The sequence below is a fragment of the Gymnogyps californianus genome, chromosome 1, assembly GCF_018139145.2.
Source record: "Gymnogyps californianus isolate 813 chromosome 1, ASM1813914v2, whole genome shotgun sequence".
NCBI lineage: Eukaryota > Metazoa > Chordata > Aves > Accipitriformes > Cathartidae > Gymnogyps > Gymnogyps californianus.
This window is the reverse complement of record NC_059471.1, coordinates 149,251,282-149,273,726: the sequence shown is the minus strand read 5'-3', so window position 1 is coordinate 149,273,726 and position 22,445 is coordinate 149,251,282. Positions and strand designations below refer to the sequence as shown.

The 22,445-nt window shown below is 40.8% G+C and overlaps 1 protein-coding gene across 2 annotated transcripts in view; it reads right to left on the bottom strand.

Moving 5' to 3' along the window:
• Positions 1-22,445, bottom strand: part of MICAL3 (microtubule associated monooxygenase, calponin and LIM domain containing 3) — a 110,127-nt gene that overhangs the window by 29,835 nt on the left and 57,847 nt on the right. For both annotated transcript variants that reach the window (XM_050915618.1, XM_050915619.1), the window contains exons 25-33: positions 20,416-20,611; positions 15,355-15,602; positions 14,134-14,223; positions 10,863-11,000; positions 8,608-8,670; positions 5,285-5,389; positions 4,523-4,651; positions 4,028-4,119; positions 548-2,426 (exon numbers count right to left, since the gene is read on the bottom strand). In XM_050915618.1, the coding sequence (XP_050771575.1) occupies positions 548-2,426; positions 4,028-4,119; positions 4,523-4,651; positions 5,285-5,389; positions 8,608-8,670; positions 10,863-11,000; positions 14,134-14,223; positions 15,355-15,602; positions 20,416-20,611 (2,940 nt within the window). The remainder of the gene's footprint in view (positions 1-547; positions 2,427-4,027; positions 4,120-4,522; positions 4,652-5,284; positions 5,390-8,607; positions 8,671-10,862; positions 11,001-14,133; positions 14,224-15,354; positions 15,603-20,415; positions 20,612-22,445) is intronic.

Sequence of the window (22,445 nt, the reverse complement as noted above, 5' to 3'; positions counted from 1 at the left end):
ACTGTATCACAAGTTGCCACTAAACATTTCCGCCTGCACCTGATGGCATGCGAGACATTTACATGAGGCTGCAGAATCCCCAATTCATAGATCAGACGACAGTTGCCAGATCACTGAGAACACAAGAGTAACTGCATCTCTGCAGTCTTCAGCATCCACGGAGCCAGGTTGAAAGAAAGAGAACAGACCACTCAAGGAAAAGATGAGGATCAGACTTAAAATAGAGATGAAATGTCACAAACAACTGATTCCAACAAACCCTGCTTATTTCTCAAATTAGTCTAAGGCAGAAAACAGATGTGCCTTGTACATATCGACAGTGAAGCTTTTATTTAAGGATCCATTTTTTTCAGTGGCATATCAACTAATTCTGTCAATATGCAAACATACAATTTTAGTTGCTAGCACTTATTTTGATCTGCCCATTTGACACTGGGGAGCAGTGTCATTCAGCAGAGTAGCTGAATGACAAAGTAAGCCAAACTTACTTTCAAGGATACCTAGCTGTAGGAAAAGTACATGGTGCAGAGACACATATCTATTATACCTGCAGCTGTAACCAACGGAGAAGCTTTGTGCTTGCCAGAATCCACAGTGGCACTACTTGAGGGAGTACTTGGGCAGGATTTGTCATCAGTCTTTTTCTTCTTGTCTTTCTTATACCCAGAGAAAACAGACTTCCATAATGACCTAGGTTTTGTTGCTTCCTCTGTCCCACCACTAGATTTGTCGGAAAGCCTGCTGTCATTTTTTGATTTCTTCTCCTTTTTGTTCTTACGAGGGGAGAAGAGAGAAGTTCTTTTCTTACTCTTCCCACTGGAGCCTTCTGAAGAGGTGACAGACCCTTCAGGTCCAGTCACATCAGCAGCAGGAGTGGAGAACTTCTCACTAGCAGCATCATGCTTTCGTGTGGATCCCTCTGCTATTTTCAAGGCCAGATGCTTTGGAGAGTCATAAAACAACTCTTTGGTCTTCAAGGGCATAGAAGATGCCTTTCGTGCCCTTGTGGCCCCAGCAGCAGCAGCAGCTGCAGCCATCTCCATATCTTTCATCTTACACAACTGTTTAGCCATGGCATCACGCAGTGCTTGGCTCTTGACAGACTTCTCTCTGGCTCTCATTCTTTCTTCTGCAAGCTCCTTGGCCTCCGCAGAAATTTCAGGCAACATTCTCTTCTTTTGGTTAACCCCTCCTTCCATTGAGGGTGGACCACCATTTTCTTTGACCAAGGGCAAAAGAAGTGGTTTCTCTGGCCTTGGCCTACTGGTAGGAGGTGTAAAGAACTTCTCATGAAGGCTTGAGTCCTCTGTCCTGTCATCGTATGTGTCTTCTACATCATCAGCAAATGGAATCTCATCCACACTCTCTGCAAAAGACTTCCGCACATCGTCTTTTTTGGCCTGGGTTGACTCTTTGGCAGCAGAGGTCAGCTCACGGCTTGGGGGAGCAGGAGGTGTTGATGCTGGTGTTGGAGGTGACCTGGCTTCAACCTCATTCTGCCAGACTGCTTGATGCCTCTTTCTACGCAAAGTGGCTGGTTCTTCACCCTGAGGTGGTGGTGGTGGTGGACTTGATGGAGGAGTAAGCATGGTAGAGTCAGAAGTGTTGAAGCTCTGGCTAGCCATAGTTCTCATGTTAGACGAGCTCTCCTGAAGGCCAAGTCCAGAACTGCTGGATACATCTCTCCTTACTTCACTGGAACTCTTTAGCTCTTTTTCTGATGGAGATTTTGGAGTGAGCAGAGAAATCTGCTCATTTTCTAACTTGGACAGTCCCTGTCTTCTTGGGGCAGGCTGGGGTTTCACAAGATGGATCCTTTCATCCCCTGAAATATTCTCGCTATTAAAAGTCTTCAGAGGAGTTGTCTCAAGGGCAGATACAGTAAAGTTCGTCTCTGAGCATTTGTTTCTGTCTACTGGGGTGAGCCCTAAACTCCTCCGGATTTCAGCACTCTTCATCCAGAACTCTTCTACAAGGTTACTCCGTTTCAGGGCTTCTTCTGCAGTAGTAGGGCTCCCCAGTTTTTCCACCTCACTATTCTGGCTCCTAAGGACCAGCTGGGCTAAAGGAGTAGACGTTAAGGCTGGGACAGGTTGGAAACATACTGGAGGCTCCACTGGGGATGGAATGGATGTTTCGGCAGAAGGCAAAGGCTGGGAACAGATAGGCATTTGAGCAGATGTTGGGGATGAAGCCAGTGTTGGTGCTGCTGGCTGAGACTCTGCTAATGGTGTAGGTGCAATGGCTTCTGGTGATGCAACCGGCTGGGATAACACTGGAGATGGTGGCACCAAAGGGCTCTTAACTTTCCTGTCTTTGGGAATTTCATCCTTTGGTCCCTCTTCAAGAATGAAAGGCTCAGGAAAAAAGCGTGCCTCTGGAGATTTTATTGCATGGGATACTTCAGCCAGGGGATCTTTTACATGCTACAAAAAATGAAAAAGGGAAATATTAATAGTCACTGGGCACAGTAGAATACTGTTCCATTTCTTTTGCTTTTAACAAAGTTAGCAATAACAAAACCATCCAAATATCAAAATACGAAAACGTGGCATCCCATTCGCAGGCCTGGAACATTACTTAGGACTTCTCATCAGCTATGGTTCATTTTTCTGCCCCATTGTATAAACTGTCCTTTGTAGATGACAACAAGGCAAATTAAATTCTTCCAAAATTTAATTTTTGGAAGAAAAACCACTAAACTAAATTCCAGAAATCTGTTTCTATCTTTTCCCGCTCTCCCTTTGAATCTCCAACTCTGTATTGTGGTGTTCCCTTACCTCAGACAGATTTGATGCAAGTCTCTCCAGCTCTGATCAATACAGCACTTTCTGCTGGCTAGCATCTGCTGTAATGTTTTCTTAAAGCAAGGGGTACTTTCTCTGTTAAGAGTAAATTAGGCTGCAATTCCCTTGACCCTTAACGGTCTGAGAAGTCTTGGTTTTCATTTCCTACATCCAGACTGCCGTAGCACTCAGTAGCACAATTCGTTGTTTTACAATATAACCCTTTGGCAGTAGACTCCCCTTGTTGAGTTTTGGTATTGTTTTTTCCAATGACATCTTTTGCACCAGCTTTCTTTTGAATGCAGACAGTTTGGTTTAACTGACACATGACCATCAGAGCATGAACCTCTCTATCTGTGTGCTTGTATGACACATATTAAACACCTAGGTCTTGAGTACTGCATTTAGGCACTGTCCTGATATAAACAGTAACGATGTTTAACAGAATCACTAGATGGTCCTGAAAAAAACCCCCTTAATTTTAATAGAAAGTGAATGTTGCCAGCAATTGCTGTCGGCAAGCCAGCCTTATCCCATAATGTGTCCATTCTAAAAATAAACTGGTTTATGACAAAACTCTCTAGGATAAAGTCTAATCTTTTAGTAATTCCTTAAAAACAAACACTTGGGAGGGAAAAACTTGAACTGAACATTTGAAGGGTCATGTACTTCTTGCTCTTACACACCAGTAGCTGGAAACACCACAGTATGCTTGCACGCTGACTCCAGGGCTGACAACATGACAGTACATCATTGACATGTCTCAATTCCTTAAGCTGAACTATGCTGTTACTCTGGAATAAATAAGCACTGCTTTGGTTACTAGTAAGTAATACAAATATAATTCTGAATTGCAACTGTACAGAATCCGCTTTTGGTACAGAAAAGATAGCCAAACCAGGATAAACAGGAAACACCTTACTTACGGCTCCCCTCATGCATTATATATATCTCTTGTTAACTGCACATTGAAATTAAAATATCCTGTACAATTCTTTTTGGGGCTTTCTGATGGGAGCTTGTGTGACTGTGACAGAGCCACTACACTCTGAAGATAGGAAAGAAAGATAGTACATTATTTTTTAAGTCTAAATGAAGTCAGATTTCAAGAAGATCAACATAAATTATAGAGACAGGAAAGGAGGAAAGCCACTGCTGTCAGTCCTCATTAGTTTATCCAACAAACTGTTCTACTGAACTACAGGTAGTAAGTAGAAAACTTCAAAGATTCCTTTTCTTACCTCTGCTTGTTTTGCTTTGGGACTATCAACTGGAGACAGAGGAAGAACACTGTCACTAGATGACTGCATAGGGATGGATGGCTTGCACAGATCTAGGGAAAGCAAAAATGTTTCCAAAAACACATGAGACAGCTAATATTCTATTTTTTTAATGTTACACACAGCAAGTAGTGACGAATTTCTCAGCTTTTTACAAATTCTAGATTGGACATCTGGAACTTAGGCAAAAATTTTTACATGTCCAAAATGGTACAAGCTGTTTAACATAAAAACTTCTGCAAGAAAAAGCAGTTAGATGGGTTCTTATGCTTTAGGAAGCTGTAACTAATGGATTCAGAACATTCTTCTCAAAATGTTAATGCAAGCACATACCTTGCCACTGAGAGTAGTGAGATGGTTCAAATCCATGAGATTGTCTTCTCTTAAATCTAATAAATGTATACACTATCTCAAATGCAATTACAATCATTCCAACACTGATGGGAAAGCTATTACCTTCTGTCACACTGCAAGAAGCACCTTCTGCTCCTTCATCTTCTTCATCTTCAGAGACTTTTAGTTCTGGCTCTTCTACGCCACCCTGATGTAAGCGAAACTCCGCTTCTGCATCAGATGGGATGTCATCTGATCACAGATGGGGCAGGGGAAAAAAACCAAGAGATCTTGGATACAAGTCCATCAGAAAATCTGTTTATTATTTTAAAATCTTTCATAATCCTTTCTTTCTATTCACACGGTGCTAATTATTTTCATAACCTGAACACCTAAATGTTTCACTCTTTTTTGTGTGCTAATCAGAGTCATTTAAGCAGTACATTATGGACTATTAGTACAGATAAATAAAGTAGTAATTGAAGTCATATCTTACCAGTTTTCTGGAAATTTTTCAATGTTTTCTGGCATATGCAGTTCATTTTACACTAGCAAGGGAAGATTTTTGGCATAATATTGTGGACTTTTCACAAATTTACTTCTATTTCTGTTATTCAGCAGGATTAGTACTGAATACAGACACAAGACCAAGCTCTCTAGTTAGCAGATGGTGAGAAGACATGAGAAATTTATTCTACAACCCATGGCATTGAGGTTCTTCTGTTTCCTTTTGTTATTCACTCCTGGCTCCCTCTTGACTATTTGAAAAAAAACACTTACATCACTAAAAATAAGATCAGGTTTAAGTACCCTCATACAAAGTATTTTCTGCCAATACAATTCCGTTCACATAACAGGTTTAAATGATGCACAGTGGTACCCTACCGTCATCCAGCTCTGCACCCGTGTCTCCCTCTTCACCTGCCTGCCCTTCTGTGTCTGCAGGCTCTGTGCCCAGCTCGTCCTCCACATCATTATCCTCACATGGAGCTAGAATATATTCAAATATTGAGAAAAAAAGAAAACAAACCAAAACAAACTATACAGTGAAAAGGTTCTACATTGAACTGTACCAACAGTTTATAGTGGAGATATTAATTACTGCCAAAACAAGAAATCCTGAAACGTGTCACCCGGAAAGACATCTATGGTGAAATGATACTTTCAGACGTCAACAAATCAAGGAATGCCTGCCCTTGGGGAGTCTCCAAGGCATTTGCAGTGAAAGCAACCAAGGCTTTTCTGAGCAACAGGCCTTGTGAAAAATTAAACAAGAAGGGGACTGGGAGGACATCAAACCAAAACAAAGTTTACTGTTCTTCCAGGAAGATTTTTTTTTCTTCTTTACCACACCAGAACAGTTACCATCACTTCATAGCATATGTGTATTAGGTGAAAACTGAAATCTCACAATGTACCACAACTGTTCATCTTGAAATTGAAACAGGCTTTTCAGGGTGTAAGTCAGACAGAGTCTAGCTCTGGGATTGATCATTATTACGTTTGGAAACTGTTTAACTCTGTGCAGCTACAGTAGTCTTTGGTAAAAGGATCTAAGAGACTTGATACATTGTACAAGCAACTAGGACACAAATTAATTCAGATATTTTTAAGTAAATAAAAAGACATATTCAAAACTTTCTTTTCTGTTACAGATCATAATTTGATTGCTGGGTCAAAATAAAGCAAAGATTCTTGAATTTATAACTTTGAAAAGGGCATTTGACATTACTACTTGTGACAGGATTTAATTACAGGAGGAGAGACAAGACCAAACTGTGGGGTCTAAATTTCATTATTAAATGATACTTTTTAAAAAAGCCTAAACCTTATGACACCTTGTCCCATCTCTAGTGCTATGGATGATTTGCTTATTTTTTTTTGTTGTTAAGCATTTTCATAAAACATAATTTAAGTATAAAAAAAAAGGAAGCGAGCACTTCCAGGTTTTTTTCCACAGTAGAGTCAGTCAACTACATTTTTAGATTTGTGCAGTGAGTTAGCATTAATTCGTGTCCAACAACATGCAGACATTTAACTCTGTTGTATATCCTACTGCAAATGCGTACACAATCAGCATGTATTATTATGCACAATGTTTGCTAATTATACACATAGGATATGGTCCTACGACAATGATAACAGATATATTTATAACCTTCTTGGTTGCACCTATACCAGTAAACTAAGCAGTGCAAGTCTCTAGACCTGAATGCATACAGTGTCATACTGTCATCTTTAGGAGGGCTCCTGGCATGACTTCCAGCAGTTAGTTCCCATGGTAGGGCTAGAGGCTGTTTCCAACAGGCAGTCCGGACGCAGCCCCCTGATTCTGGACGGCAAAAAAGTTCAGCCATATGGGAGCAAATCATGCTGTGCCAGCTTTCCGGTGAGTCAGGGAGCAGGCCCTGATCTTTTTTGTTTACTAGTGACAATGTGGCTTTTGGAACCATTTATATGCTAGCATTGTTAATTGAGACAATCTTGAAAACAAACCAACGCTGCCTAAAATCGAGGTCTTGCAGCCTCTCCTCTTTCTCTAATACAGGTTTTTGCTTGTTTCAAAACACAGCCTTCCGTGGGTGGTTTGTTGTCTTCCTTCAACCTAAGAATTTCTCTTTTTCCATGGTTTTCCCCTCTGTAGTATCAAGACAGACAAACATATGGGCTAGTTTATTTTCTGTCAGCTACTGTGAAAAGGCACTTACACTTATGTGTGATAAAGCACTGGCCTATTCCCTTACGTCAGAGGCTTATAAAATCCAGAATCTTACAGATGTTCAGCGTAGGAGACTGAATCATATGGCAAAGGCTGGACTGCCCACAGGGGCATTTACAAATCTACTGAACAAAACCAAACTGTGCCCCAGTCTGATTGGTGCTTAGGTATGCAGTAGCTTATGTTACTTTGGAAATAATAACATCATGGGATGGTTTTATGGTAGCAGCAAGTGTGAGTAATCTTAATCAAAACTTGCAAAAACGTAACTCTGATGTTAGGAATATCTGATACCACTATGTATATGTGTCTTCAGATCCAGAAACCATGAACTGACATGACACACATAGGGAGTGTTGGAGAGAGAGGAGAAAATCAACTCTTAAATAGGTTGGTACGCAAAACTCAACAGAAGATTACAGATGCATAAATAAGTAACTACTTGGTGCAAGGGTGGATCCCATTTTGAGGGACATGGAGAGCTTGCAGGTGGCTGGTTATATTATACATATACTGTGCATATACGTATATGCAGTTAGGATAAAGAGCAAGAGGCCAAAAGCTGTCACACAGTAACTATGAAGCTACACACTATGGCAGCCAGAAACTGGGATCAGCACTTGGTTCATATCAGCTAGCAGCCGTGAGCAGACTGCATTGTGTGCAGACATCTTGTAGACACTGCTGCCTTGCCAAAGCAGCAGCAGAAGCAAAGTTTTATAGGCAAGCTAGCTATTCCGATATGCCAAAGCAACTTAGCTGTAGATCCACTTCCTAGCCACAAACTAGTGCTGTTCCACTAATTTAGATACCTTCACCGCTTTACACAAATTTACTCCCTTACTCTAATCCCAGAATCTTCATGCTCATCAGTTTTGTAACAAGCTTAGAGGACCACATAAGAAAAGCAGCTGAGCTCTACCATCCTTCAACTTTCCTGAGACTTTCCTGAATTACATGAACCCCAAGTCAAAGGAGACACAACAGCCATCACTATTCCTAAAGATCCCAGCTTCAACCTTATTCTTCTTTCTTGTTTTCTTCACCAGATAACTAGAGTTTGCAGTTGCTACAGAGAACTGCAATTGCTTTAATCACTCTCTGTCACTTAATCTTTTGACTGCAAGAAAGCCCCATGTTCTTTTAGTCAAGGAGCTAGGGAAAGAATAACTGGTCCAGTCTTCAGTTTACAAAGCAAATCGAAGCACTCAGCTAGATTCCTCCTTCTACTTTATTCCACCCAAGATAACCTCTCTGTTTGGCCTGCCTTCAGAAGGGTTACAACAAATGTCGAGTTCATGCAAGAATGGACTGTCTGAGCAAGGCGTGCATGCACACTTCCCCTTCCTCCCTCCCTCCATGTCCAGTCATGCAGTAGCGACAGGGCCGTAAGTTCCAGGGTTAAAGTACCAGCTCAGCTGCTGAAGGCATGGAGAAGAGACGGGCAGGGTTATTGTGCATGGGAATACATAGAACATCACCAAACTACCTCCAGGGACCGTCTCCAGCCACGCCTGTACCGCCTCATGGCGTACGGAGGGAAGGTCGGATGCTGAATTTAAAAAACAATAAATTGTAAGAAATCAAAATTAGACCATCAGTAAGCGTCTAAAACAGAAGAGTGACAAAGGGAAATTTTTCAGTAGCAAGTACAGGAATAAAACTTATGAGATGTTAAACAACCAATTCCAGGCTTGGGATTTAAATCAAGATAACATACAAATGTCAGGGGCCTAATCTTCCTTTAGGATCTGTAATGTTAGAGGAAATACGAACAGCATAGTGAGAAAAACACCGCATCTGACCAGCAGGTTGCTGCTGCTGTCCTCCACTTGAAACTCTGCAGAGGAGGGAAACTAAGAGATGAAAGAGCTGAGCAACGAGAGAGGGGCAGTCATAACAGGCGTCTCAGAACCTGTGCTGCCCGGGTGTGAATGCCAGCAGACAAAGAAGAGAGCCCAAAGCAGAATGAGAGTGGCTTCTGTGTACTGTCACGCTATCCCAGGCTTTCACGTCAAACCCTGTCGCTGCTGCTACTGATGGGCTCTCCAAACACCTCGTAGCACAGAATACAGCTCAGCCAGGAACATATTTGTCTATTGAACTCAGGTTGAAAACTTACAGCATATCCACCATAAATACCTATTGGCAACAGCCCTTTAAAAAGCCACACTGCTGATATGTCTGCGCACACCTGTACTGTATGACAAAGTAATTGAAGCAGCTAATCTATTGATCAGGATTGTCCTAGTTTGCCCCAGTTTTAGAGGAAGGAAAGGAAATACTGCCTTCCTTCCCAAAGGAAGCTGGAAAGACCATAAAACCAATTTTGGAAGGATCATCTTTTGCTGGCAGCTGTACCAATACACTATGGAAAAGTAGGAATTATAAAATACAAAAGAAAAATTTGGAAACTATAGCGATACAGACCCTGAAGCAGAAGCTAAAGTAACCTGAACTGTAGTAAGCTTAAAAAACTGTGTTAACATTTTTTACTTAGCATTTTTAAATGTTAAGCAACTACTCCAGCAATACTGAATGCTACAGATGGCTGACCACAGTCTATTTCTGTGGTTGCAGTGGGAAGAAAATACCCATCTCTTATTTGTAGGGAGCAGATTTCACACCAGAAAATCCCAGTGCATTCTACAAACTGCAATTAGAAGTGTAGCCAAACTCATCTGGACCTGTGTATCAAGTTGGACCAGGATTAAAAAAAAACCCCAAACATCTAGAACTATGAGGAAAAGATAATTATCCATAATGGAATATGATCAGGCAACATGAGGTAAAGCCCTAGGCTTTTTTAATAGAGATCAGGCATTAACTTAATTTCACATTTGCTGTAAAAGACACCCCTTCCCACAGCATACTTACTCCCTCTACAATTCTGGCACAGTGGTTACAGACTCTGAGAGAAGACCACTACTCATCACCTGCATGGTTAACTTTTATTAAGCCTAGGCTTCTGCATAGGTAAAGCACCTATGACATACTTACCTTAAGACACGCTGTAATATAGCCTAGAATAAAGTCAGCAGGGACTGCTGGAAGGAGCTTACAAGAGAGCTAGACTATTGGCATTTTCCCCCTTCAAAGTTTTCCTTTAAGTAACGGGCAACTCACAAAGGTCACACCTCAGTTTAAAAAATAGATACACTGTCAAATCTTAAACACAGGGAGTCAAAACCACCACTGATCGGATTTGCAAGCCCTTTGAACCCCATCATTCCCTACTAATACCAGACGCAGTTACACACTTTGAAAAGCGGCAGCAGAGAAATATACTCAATACAGAAGCTGACCCTGTTCAATCTTTGCTGTAGTAGCTACACAACATAGCCCTTCAGCTTTCCCTGAAGAGGCATAGCATCCTCACTGCCACAAAAAGCACATGACAGCTTCTATTACTATCCCTGAAGTCAGTTACCGAGGGTTCATTGCCAGCACTATCAAATCATGTGTGTAGTGAGGAAAATCATTATGGAGTCAAAGCAGGCAGACAAACAGGTCAGAAGAAGTCACACCACTACGGAGCTGAGAAAGCAGTCATTTTAAGTAGACACTGACCTGAAAAGCAAAACGTTTAACCAAGTGTAATTTCAGTGGAATTTGAAAGTAGTTCCATTCAATCACTGCTGCCCCTGCTGAAGTACACTGCTCTTGAAGGGCGCAGAAGCAACAGAGTTAAACAGCTGCAACCGTGATGCAGGAACTGACGGTGCAGGGCTTGGGGGAGATTACCTCTGGAGGTGGAGGACTTTGAGGTTGGGACCATTTTTTCCTCCTCCTCTTTTTCACGGATGTGTGTCCAGTGCACATCTGCCAGGATCTCCAGAGGATCAACCGGATTTACAATCTGCTGCAGTCTAAGGTTTCCAGCTAACAGGAGGAAGGCATGGCATACGAGGTTGTAGGCAGGGTGTATGAAGGACAGGGAGAAAAAGATGGGAGAACAGTGGAAAGGAAAGGTAACACATCATAGGAAAGGAAATAAGAAAAGAAGAAAAGAAAATATTACTGGCTAAGATCAGTTTGCAAGATAGACAGAAAAAGCTCAGCATTGTGTGTGCTCTCATACACCAATACAGCGCTCCTCATACTTCCCATCAAAGCTGAATAATGCCATTCCAAAGGCAGAGAGATGCTGTTAAAAACTTCATTGTAGATTATCTCTATTGCAAGCAGCTTCGCTGAAATGAAAGACATTCTCTGGGTGTCCAACAGTATGTGGTATGTAAATACCAATTTAGCAGAAATTTCCAGCTCCTTCAGCCTATTCATTATGATTATTGCCAAAGACATCTTGCTGTTAAAGGCAAAGGACAATCTGCATTGTAGTTTGATGCACCAAAACAAAAGATCTTTCATTCCCTACTATTGAGTTAAGCACTCCTTTCTATGCTGGGTACGTATTTCTTTGTGAATTAAATTACATGATGGATCTCAAGATTTTCACGTGTGTGTGTATGCACACATGGGCGCACACTTACTTTAGCACTTAAAACACCACGTTGTTTACTCCTGCTCTTTTGTACTGACTTGTTCAAAGGGTATAATTTTTTTCTGAAGAGTAACAGCATTTTCATTATGACTTAACAGCCACCCCCCACCCCCCGCCCCAGAAGGGACTTCCTGTTGCACAAATGGATTTGTTTAAAACAAATTACATTACTCCTCAATTACCTGCCTACATAAAGCTCAGCTACTTATGGAGTGTCAAAGGGAACAATGGGCACCTAAAGCAACTGATAAGCAACTTGTTTAACTGCTACAGGATACCCACCTTGGGAGCATCTACCCTGAGGTGGTATATTCATAGACCCTGTCTCTATTGCTATCTGCTATGGGACTATAGCTCAGGTTTTATTTACCCATAATAAAATAACTCATTCTATGGGGGACAGGCGTTCAGTGTCTGCAGGAGTGGTCTTCAAAAGCAAATGACTCGTCCTGAAAGGAAAATGCCCACTTACTTTATAAAGCAGGAAGTCAATTTTCACAACAGCTGGATTACCACTGAGTAGGGCAAAACACTGTTTCAGCAGTTTAGAACCTCAAAAGCAGTTAAGATTTTCATATGGTGCACTAGTGTTTGAAGGAAACAAGAAACATTAGCAGAATTTAGAAGTTGCACTCATTATTTCCTGCTGTCTTGTTTCAATGAAGTTCCTCTCTCCCAGCCATGTTTTCCCCAGACATGACAAAGTGTTTGGGACTTCCATTTCAGGAATGACTATGTGTGAGATTTGGCATTAAAACTGCAGAAGAAACAGGCAGAAGGAACTGCAGGAAGAACAGAATCACTAGCTGGTTATTAAAGGGGAAAAGGGTTCAGACGCACAAACTCAAATGCAGAGCGGGATTAGCCAAGTATTTAGCAGTTTTATGTCTCTGTCACCTCATCAGAGAGTTTTCGTATCAATTAGCACAACCACATGGTCTACCAGAGCTACTGGACATCCTGCAGGGACAGGAACCTGGGCTGTTCTCACTCTGTACCAAAGCACTCACATGCAGGCCCCAAGATGGGTAGAGTTAGCATTTGCATCGCCACACAAAATTTTGTGTTAAAAGGTTTAGATTTGCCAGCAATGGCTGAGAAGTATATAGTCACTCAGCAAGGCTCGGAAAGAGCAGGTCCCACATGATCTGCATGTTTTAAAATGGATTTCTCTGGGATTTAGACCAGTGTAACATACACACCCTCAGTTACTCCACAAGTCTCTAGAGACAGAGGCCTGAGCCTGTCCTGATCAGGACATGGGTCCTTCTCACCTTTTGCAGAAAATAAATAGCAGCACAGCCAGCCATGAAGGACTGATGCTTGGCTAACAGGCAAACCTAACATTTCCTTGAGGTCTACGTGCTTGAGAATTTCAAACGACACCGCGCGTAGCCTTCCCTCAAGGCTGCCAGCTAAGCTTTGCAGTAAGCTGGACATTAATTGCACTTACATTTGGAAAGGTAGCTTTCCCCTCCAGTTCCACCGTAGCACCTACCAGCACTTTATAAGCAGCAGGCAGTCTCCATGTTTAACTTTAATGGAATGAGAAGCCACCCGCAAATCAGCTCCTTAGGAGCCAGGTCTAAAGCACACTAGCAACTGCAACAGGGGGAACTTCTTCAGTTATGCTCTTCAGCCATCTTACTAATACTTCTCATTCTTACAATCAGAAAAGTTAATTGGAAAAAATTACACCACCTCTTCCTTTTTTTTTTTTTTTTTAAAAAAAAGTCAGAAGCTAAGCTACAGTTGTTAAAACCATAAGCTGCAAAATATGCAGTTTGACAACTGCATATGCCCTCTTACCTGCAAGAAGGCACTTGGATTTTCCTCTTATGTATTCTGGCTCTAATGAACCACATTGAGGGAATAAGGGATTAACAAGCTATTAGGACCAAATGCTTAAAAAACCCCAACCATCAGAAATAAAGTGCAAGAGAATGCATCATGGAAAATAACACAACCAGTTAAACTGGAATGTCAGATTAATTTTATGCCCATTATATTATTGTCTGAAAAATCCTGAGGGATCACCACAGCTTGATTAGCTTCCCCCACAGACTCTCCCCACAGACACACACTCACAAAGGACAACAACAAAAAAATGCAAGTTTGCTGACACAGGCTATCTAAAGGCAGTACTTCTGATGTGTCCCATGTATCTGCTATATTGCGCAGGTGCAACTAGTCTGTGTGTATGGAACAAATATGAAATTCCTAAATACATGGGGGTCACTTTTCATGCACATTACAGTAGCAAATTGTCCAGGCTTTCTAGATATCCTGAGGTACTTGGCAGCTTTACCTTCTTCCTAAAATCAGTGGCAATGTCAGACCTGATATATGGCACTTGGACAAGGAGAAGAAGATAACAACAGCTATCGAATCAGTTTTTAGGGAGCTGGTAAAGCAATTAAATAAAACACAGAAACTTCTCATGTGGGACCTGCTCTTTAAAACATTCCCCCCTCCTTTGGGGAAATGGAAGTGGAGATGGTATACGGGTACCTTTAAATGTACCCGTGTCCTCTTCATTTGAGAGACGTTGAAGCCAGAGACCTTGCTGCAGCTCTCTCTCCCAAGGGCAATACTCCCCCTCTACAGCAGAGGGAACCACACATCCATATATAACACCAGACACGCATGTACACACACAAGTGATGGGGGGAGAGAGAGAGAGAGAAAGAGAAAGGACAGAATCAGAAAGAGAGACTGTCTGGAAATCCAGCAACTCCCCATACTCCCACTGTATTCAAAGTGTATGACAGGAAAACTGCTCGAATGAAACAACGTCCATCCAAGAACACCATGGTTTAGCAGACTAAACACACAACATGCATGTTACCATACTTAAAAAGCAGTCTGGACTTCCACAGACTTCAGCTATGGAGATACAGCTCCTACGTTGAAAAAGTAGCCAAGCAGCCTGCTGAGCTCATCAACAAAACTGCCACTAAGACTCAAAAAACTGGACCTCTGCTTGCGTTAGGCAGCCAAAGACCTTTACGAAGAAGCTCTTTGGAGTCTACTAGTCTTCACAAAAAGGAAATGTGAGTACAAAGACAAAGACAAGATCAGCGAGAAATTTGGCATGGTGGTGAAACACTGGAAACGTGCCATTCTCAGCACAAACTTCGCATTTTGATGACTGAGACAAACACAGGGGAAGGAGCCTTTCCCTAAGATTTTCCACAGAAATCCCTCAGAGCTAAAATGGGAACCACCTGAACTCCCTGATTTCTCAAGGCCGTCTTTTAACGAAGGAGAGCTACAAGCAGCTTCTACTGGGATGCCCTGATGACAGTTACAGGGCACTACCCTTGAAGCAGGCACTCTGCAAACTGAAAACACTGTCTTCACGATGCTTCCAGCTCTTGCTGCCAAAGAACAAAGGGCACGTTCATATCCAATTCCCAATAATAATAAAAAGCAACAATAAAACAATACAGTGTCACAAAGCTGTGAATTGCACATGTTGGCATAGTGTATGGGAAGCATATTATGTTGGTACTAGTGCTATAACTGCCCTGTGGGCAGAGATCTTCTGTATCCAGAATGATCCACCTAAAGCTTTCCTTGACAATAACTCCCTCAAAAATCAAAGCAATAAAGAAGTGAAAGAAGAAGAAAAGTTTTCAAAGGCAAATCTTTCTCATTCTGCATGGCAAATACTCAACTCAGTTTTCCCTGCTGTCTAGCAGAAAGGAAGGACAAATCAATCTGTCTAACCTTCGCTTGACTCCTCATCTTCCTCCTCTTCGTCTTCCTCCTCCTCCTCCTCCTCCTCGTCTTCTTTGTCCTCAATCTCATTATTTTCCTCAGCCTCAATCTCTTCTTCACTCTTTCCCTTCAGGAGGGCATGGATACGCACAGCCTCTTTCCATGGCACACCACCTAAGTCTGAAGGAGGTTGCTGAGGCAGCAGTAGTTCATCTTCTTCCTCCTCATCTTCCTCTTCCATCTCAGACTCCGAACTACTGTAAGGGTTTAGGAAAAAAGATAAAGAAACAACTAGTTAATGTTTTTTAGACCAGTCTTAGATCACTGACAAGTTGTTTCAATACATACAAGCCCAAAATATACGATGGAAACCATAATACTAATTTTCTGCTTTCAATATTTCATAGGCATTTTAGTGACAGCATCACATGTGGGATGCAGTATGGCCCTTGCCCTGCTTCTTTTAAAGAAGGTGAAGCAGCAGAAAAGTGCCTGTGAAGCCAAGTCCAAATATTTGTGCGGCATTAATTGTTACAGTTTGTGACAGTTGAATACAGCAGAAAGAAATTACTTTCTTCATATCACATTGCTTTGGATAAAGTGGTGCAATAGTTCTTAGCAGTGTCAGAAGGTAGAAGGTCACGTCTTTCAATAATGGCAGCTACTGCTAGCATGTTGGATAGCTAAGATGTTTTTGGCACTTGCTGGGGTGAACCACAGAAGGCTTTGGGAGCAGAAAGAACACACAACACAACTATCAGGCCAAAGGATACAGCATGTGAGCTAAGGAGAGGTGGAGAAAAAAAAAATAAATACAAAATTCCTCACTTTTCTACATCACAGACAGAACTATAATATGTATCCAATTAAGTACACAGTGTAGATAGTGGCAAGAAACTGTAGGAAGCAGTGCAAGGATAATTACAATAATGAGCTTCTTATTCTCACAGCAAAGTCTAAAACATGCAAACCAGTAAATCATTAGTGCTTTTTAGTAGACATCTCTAATTCTAATAGTTCCTCAGTATAAGCAGCAGGGGCAAGAAATGTAACCACCTATACAATGACATTTAATCTAGCTCACTCCTACATGCTGGGCTACCTAGAGGTACTGGGGAGAAAGACGGTTGCATTGGTCACTGGAAAATGAATGTGAACTGCAGCACATTCAGAGAACGTATCTGCAGGAAGAAAAGGTCCTCTTCCTTTGTTTTTCCGTAATAAATCACTGTCATAAAAGAACTGCATTTATTAGAGCAACAGTTGGATGCTTCCCATATAAATCTTAAAAGGCCCAAATTTATCTGGATTGAAGGAGAAAACTGTTTGTGAATGGTTAAAGTTCGGGTGAATCATCTGACAACAGTATTCTACTTCTGCTGCTTCCTTATGACAGCTATCACAGTAGTTAGCCTTTGGCAGAACCCGTTCCATATAGACGATGAGAGGGAAAACTGACAAGCTGAAAATAATGACGTTTAAATTTCATGTAGGTCTATAAAATATAACTTGCACAGTTGTTGTAATTCTGTTTCCCATACACAGGTTTTATTACAGTATGTGACAAACTGACAGTTTCCCAAAAAATGATATATGGCAGCACTCTTTCTTTTACATTGCAGATAAACATATTCAGGTGCAGAACTTCAAATTAGTCTAACACTACATGAACATACCATATTTACATAATTTTATTCATCTACTTGTCTGAGAGACTATTTTTGATAGCAAAGCTAATAAGGAAAACACCACTTTTTTCATGCTCTGATTGTCACATACTTCTGTCCATAGGCTCTTAAATTCTCCTCACTGTTCTGCATATATATAACATTATTTTGCTCAAATTACAACCCACTTTTTCACAGCATAAACTGAATACTTATTTTTAACAGGCTGCCTGGTTTTCACATGCTAAATACTGAATACAAACACTGTTGCATGCCATGGACTCGGTGCATATTCCAGGAGACCAAAGCATATTCCAAAGGCTTTACGCAGATATTGTCACAGAGATAAAAAATTATGTTCCCCTCCTCCCTGATTAACCTTCCCACTCTCTGGTATGGAAATAAACCTGACAGGTGCTGCATGCTAGATTTTTCATGTGCTGTCAATAAGTTTCACTGCTGCTCAAACTGTTGCCCTGACTGCTGAATGGGACAAGCTGCTGCTCTTCAACCAGTGGGCTTATCGCATGTAATATTGACGACATAAATTCTTTACCACATAGCTCACTTTACCTTCTTTGGCTTTTATTTATAACTTGTTTTTTGTTTGACCTTTGAATACTGAGAAATGAGAAGCTGAAAGACGGTAGTGAGATGGCCTGGTATAGTGGGCATTCCTTTCAGCATGGCAACTCTGTGCCACAGGAATTAATTCAACAGCTGAAACTTTTTTTTTTCCCTATAAAACAGAGATCAAAGACCAAAGTAGGTTGCTTTATAGAATTTGTATAAGCCGTTGAATATCTCCTTAAAAAGGTGTACCTACATAGAGTTAGTGCTGAGGAGAGGAACCGAAACCTAAACTGTGGAAATGAACCTCTTCTCTTCCCTTGCCATACAGACCCCCTACAGCACAAGCTGTCCTATGACACTCCTTCGAAAGGCCACAGGGTATTATACCAAAACTGCAGATGACATACTGGGAGTTAACTGCAAGTTAAAGGCGATGAATAAGGCATCTGAAGGGTTTTCCACCCCTCAAAACTGTGTAGCCAGGGTTTAGTTGCTTAAATGACTTTTCTTGAAGCTTAAAGATTAACTCTTTTGAAAAAATGTACTTTGAATACTGTTTTCTGTAAACTTTCCCTGCAGCGTGCATACTCCTGATTGTGTGCGGGATGGGAAGCTGTGCACCAAAATGCGTGGTCTCTGCTTGATTTAGAGCTAACACCTCAGTGAACCTTGAAGCCCAATCCATCGCTCCGTAAGACATGGAGGGAACAAAGAATTTCCCATCTCCTCTGCCAGCTCCTAACCCTGCAGCACTGCACCAAGACAGTGAAGATGATCAAATCAGGGCTTTGGCTGGCTTGTTGCAGGAGTCAAACTTTTTTCTTTTGTTGCCGAAAAAGTGGTCAGACTTTTTCCCTTTTTTTCGGTCTTTCTGTGACTTATCATGAAGTGGGTAGAGCTGAACAGAGGATACCCGCTAGCTACATCATATAGAAAATTCTCTCTCTGATGTTTGGCCTGCACAGCCTTATCAATGCTCTGAGTAAATTGCTTGCCATATTTGGATTTGGGACAGAAATTTTTCCAAGTCAAACTGACACGGAATTTGATGTATTTTCTCTTTCCTCTCTATCATAGAGTGTGAGTTGCCCACTAAACACTGCTTTTCACATGCAAAATTATACAATTCAGTCTATTACAGACAGAAATACTTACTTTAATACAGGTTAGGGGAATGCATGTAGGACAAAGGGAGCTAAACGTAACACCCTACGAGAGGAAATCGAGCTCGCTAACCTAATAGTGTACTGCCCTCAGTCTCTACAATCTCGCAAAACGCCTCTTGGAGATGACCAACAGCTTCATGCCAAAATGCCAAAACTCCACTTTTTTTAACTAACTCTCCTCCTTTGGAAGTCGTCTGCCATTTAGTGGGCAGGCCTACTGTGTCCTGATTTAATGAAATCAAGACCAATAATAATAATGTTCCATACTAGTAAATTTGGTTTTAGAGCTAGAGGACTGAAAACCCCTCAATATCATTAATGCCTATATTGTCACAGTTGATAGAATTCCTAGGCCTGAGCAGGGAGCTAAAGGAAAGATGAGTGAAGCAAACAGAGTTTGCATCTCCCACAAATAGTCTCAAGATTATTCAATCAGAGCACTAGGTAAGATCTCAATTATGTAAAATGTCAAAATAGTATCTTCTAAAGAAATTAGTATGTTAAGAAACCAATCCAAAAGTATTATTTAGGTTTCAGAGAAAACAGCTGTACAAGATATTAGTAATTGCCAGGCACTTATATGAAAGCCACACCTTCATGAGTCCACATGTACACACTCTCTGTCAAGGCTGAGTTCAGGCTACTAAAAGTTACTCCTTTTCAGATGCTGCATCTTCAAACTTATCAGATAAATAAATGAAAGATTCTGTACTACATTAATCCTGTAAACAATTTAACAAACATTTTTATTCCTGCATTCTTCACCACACCAATCCAATTCAATTTAACATGTATAAATGTAGTAAGGAATTTCTCATACAGCCCTATACCTTTAGGTAACACATACATAGAATATATTTGTAGGATCTAAGACTCAGGAAACCAGTAACAGAATTTTCTGAGTTTATTTCAAGATGACTCTTGGACAGACTGAGAGCTGAAAAGGTAAGGGTTGTTATTGCTACAAAGAAAAGTAGATTATTAGAAACCATATTAAGAGATTGAGACTCTGCAAGAAGTGTGTGATTGACTATAAAGTTCACAAGCATTCTTCATCAAGTATTTTCTCTCAATGATTCTTGCAACAACTATTTCCAGTAAGGAAATACCTGCCTATATTTGGATCCTGATGTGCTTATACATCTTTTGCAGATAAAGAGGAATTTGTGAAGGTACAACATGTTTTTCAACAGTCATAACTATTGCTTCAAATTAATATCTCTCAGGCATTGCATCAGCATTCAGTCAGGATTACATCTGTGTCAAGCTTGAATCTTTAAACCAAAAGTGTTCTTGAATTGTAATGCAAAACATACAGAAGAGAAGTTAACTTTGGAACCCTCTCCCATTTGAATCCATGTTCTGTTTGCTCAAAAGACTCATTTGTCTTTGATACAATTAAAAAAAAAAATTTAAAAATCCCTTCCAACTTTGGACTGAATTTCATGGTATTGTGGTACTATAGGTGTCTTCCAAGAACAGTAGTAAGCTATTTAGAAGAACAGAAACTACAGCGTAAAATACCTGTGTACATATGCAGAACATTTTCAACAACTTTAGAAACGGCAACTTGGTAAATAATATGTTAAAAAAAAGCTAAGGGAAAAGCAGGCGAAAGTCTGTTGAGATAGGTATAAAAAAGCTTACGGACAATGTGTGCTAACCTGCTGGGCACATCCTCTTCTGTTCCTTTGTCCAACACACTGCTCAGGTTATGCTCTGCTAGCGTCTCTTCAGGAACCTCTTCCAGTTCTTCTTCCCGCTGCAGTGACAGTCGGTAGTTCTCCAGCTCAATCCGCTCAGGTGTGCCACGCAGCCGCTTAGCAAGACTGGGCTCTTCCAGCCCATTTACATTAGAACCTAAAGAATAAGCCAGTGAATAAACAATAAATGCAACAGTCAGAACCGTAATTTTTTTAAGAAAATTGAGCAATTGGGAGAAAAAGGGGCATGAGGCAGAGGGAGGTAAATAAAGCGAGAGAATACCTTATGTCATTATCCTGTTCGCCACTACTGGCAGAACCTGCTGGGGAGCCACACTGCAAAAGGGAATCTTAGTGGTTTTGGCTAATAGATGCTAAAAAGAATGTTAAATGTCCTAGTTGAGAGAGGAAATAGGGACATTTTAGCTGCAAAAACTAGAGCTGCAATGAAGTCTGTGTAGCAAGTACTGGGGAAGGCCTGGCCACAGACTGGATATATTCTACAAGACATAGGAATGGTATGGGGCAATCCTGCTGCATGTTAAAATTGTTACCAGTCAAGGTAAGTCTACAGAGTTAGGGAGCAAGAAAATATTATTACTACTTAAAGATGAGGGAGGAAGAGAATGAAGAAGGCCCACTTGGAACAAGTTTTAAAACTTTTTATAGACGTGAATTAATTTTCTTTTTAATCAGAGTTTGTGATTAAATGAACCACAGGGAAAAATCTAGGTGAGATGTTTGCAAGCACAAATCCCATGAATGCCAGAAAATTGCAAGGATATGTGAACCAGGCAGCTGGAGAAAAGTATACAGGAGCTTCATTCACTGTGGCACTCAATGAATTAAATTCTAACCTGCATTCATCCTTTTTTTTTTTAAATTCTAGTACTTTAGCTTAAATACCATGCCACTGTTTACCCTTACCCAGCTTACTATTTACAGAGCCCAATCTTTCCTAGCTTCTGTTGTGCTTTGCTAAACAAGCCAAGCTTTCCTCTCATGAGATAAGCTCTTCAGTGTGCTGATCATCCCCTAGGTCCCTGCACCTGTCCCAGTTTGGATTAATCTTTCCAGAACCTGCATGATTAGAATTGAACACAGCTTGCCAGATGAGGCCTTACCAGCCTAACATACAACCCTGCCAGAAATCTCTCATCTGATACACGCTGAGAACACACTTGCCTATTTATACGCCACATAACACTGGTGGCTTTTATTTACTGACTGATATTCAGATCTTTCTCCTTCTTTGCTTTCAACTGATAAGCACCTTGTTGGTAGCCAAAATTCTCAACACTTTCTTAGTGCATGACCTGGTACTTTCTACTATTACATTTCTATTTTTAATATTACAGTCTGCGACATTTTGCAGTTCTTAGTGTATGATGTGCCTATCCTCCTCTGCATTGATGAGGGTTTGAAATGTTGCCTCAGCAATGAATTTCATTAGCAGATTTTTTTCCTTTTTTTTTGCCAGTAACCTTAGTGAAAGTATTACAAAGATCAGTACCCAGATCATTTTTTGTGAAACTCCACAGTCTGTAGATGACATCCAACCCCATTATTTCCTTTTTCAATAAAACCTCTAATCTCTCATTTAAGTCAACTTCTTAGCTACTTGACACTTCATGTACTACTCCCTCATTTTATCCAGTTTAAATAATTATTTCCATGTGGCAGCATTCAGGTGCTTTACTGAAGTCCAGACTGTTGAAATGCACTACATCTTCCTTATGGAGGTAATCAGTTACTTCGTCGACAAAAGCTGTCAAGCTAGTCTGGCACAGTCTCTGGTGAATCCATGTCACATTTTATACCACTTACCTTCATAAGGTCAAAGGACTTCACTTGCAGAACTAGCAGTCTTTAGTTATTCCTTCAAAGAAGGTGTTTTATCTACTGTTTAGATCAACTGATATGTGCTTGTTCAGATCACCTTTTTTCTTTTTTTTTTTTCTTTTCTTTTGAATTGTTTACCTGCAGGTCAT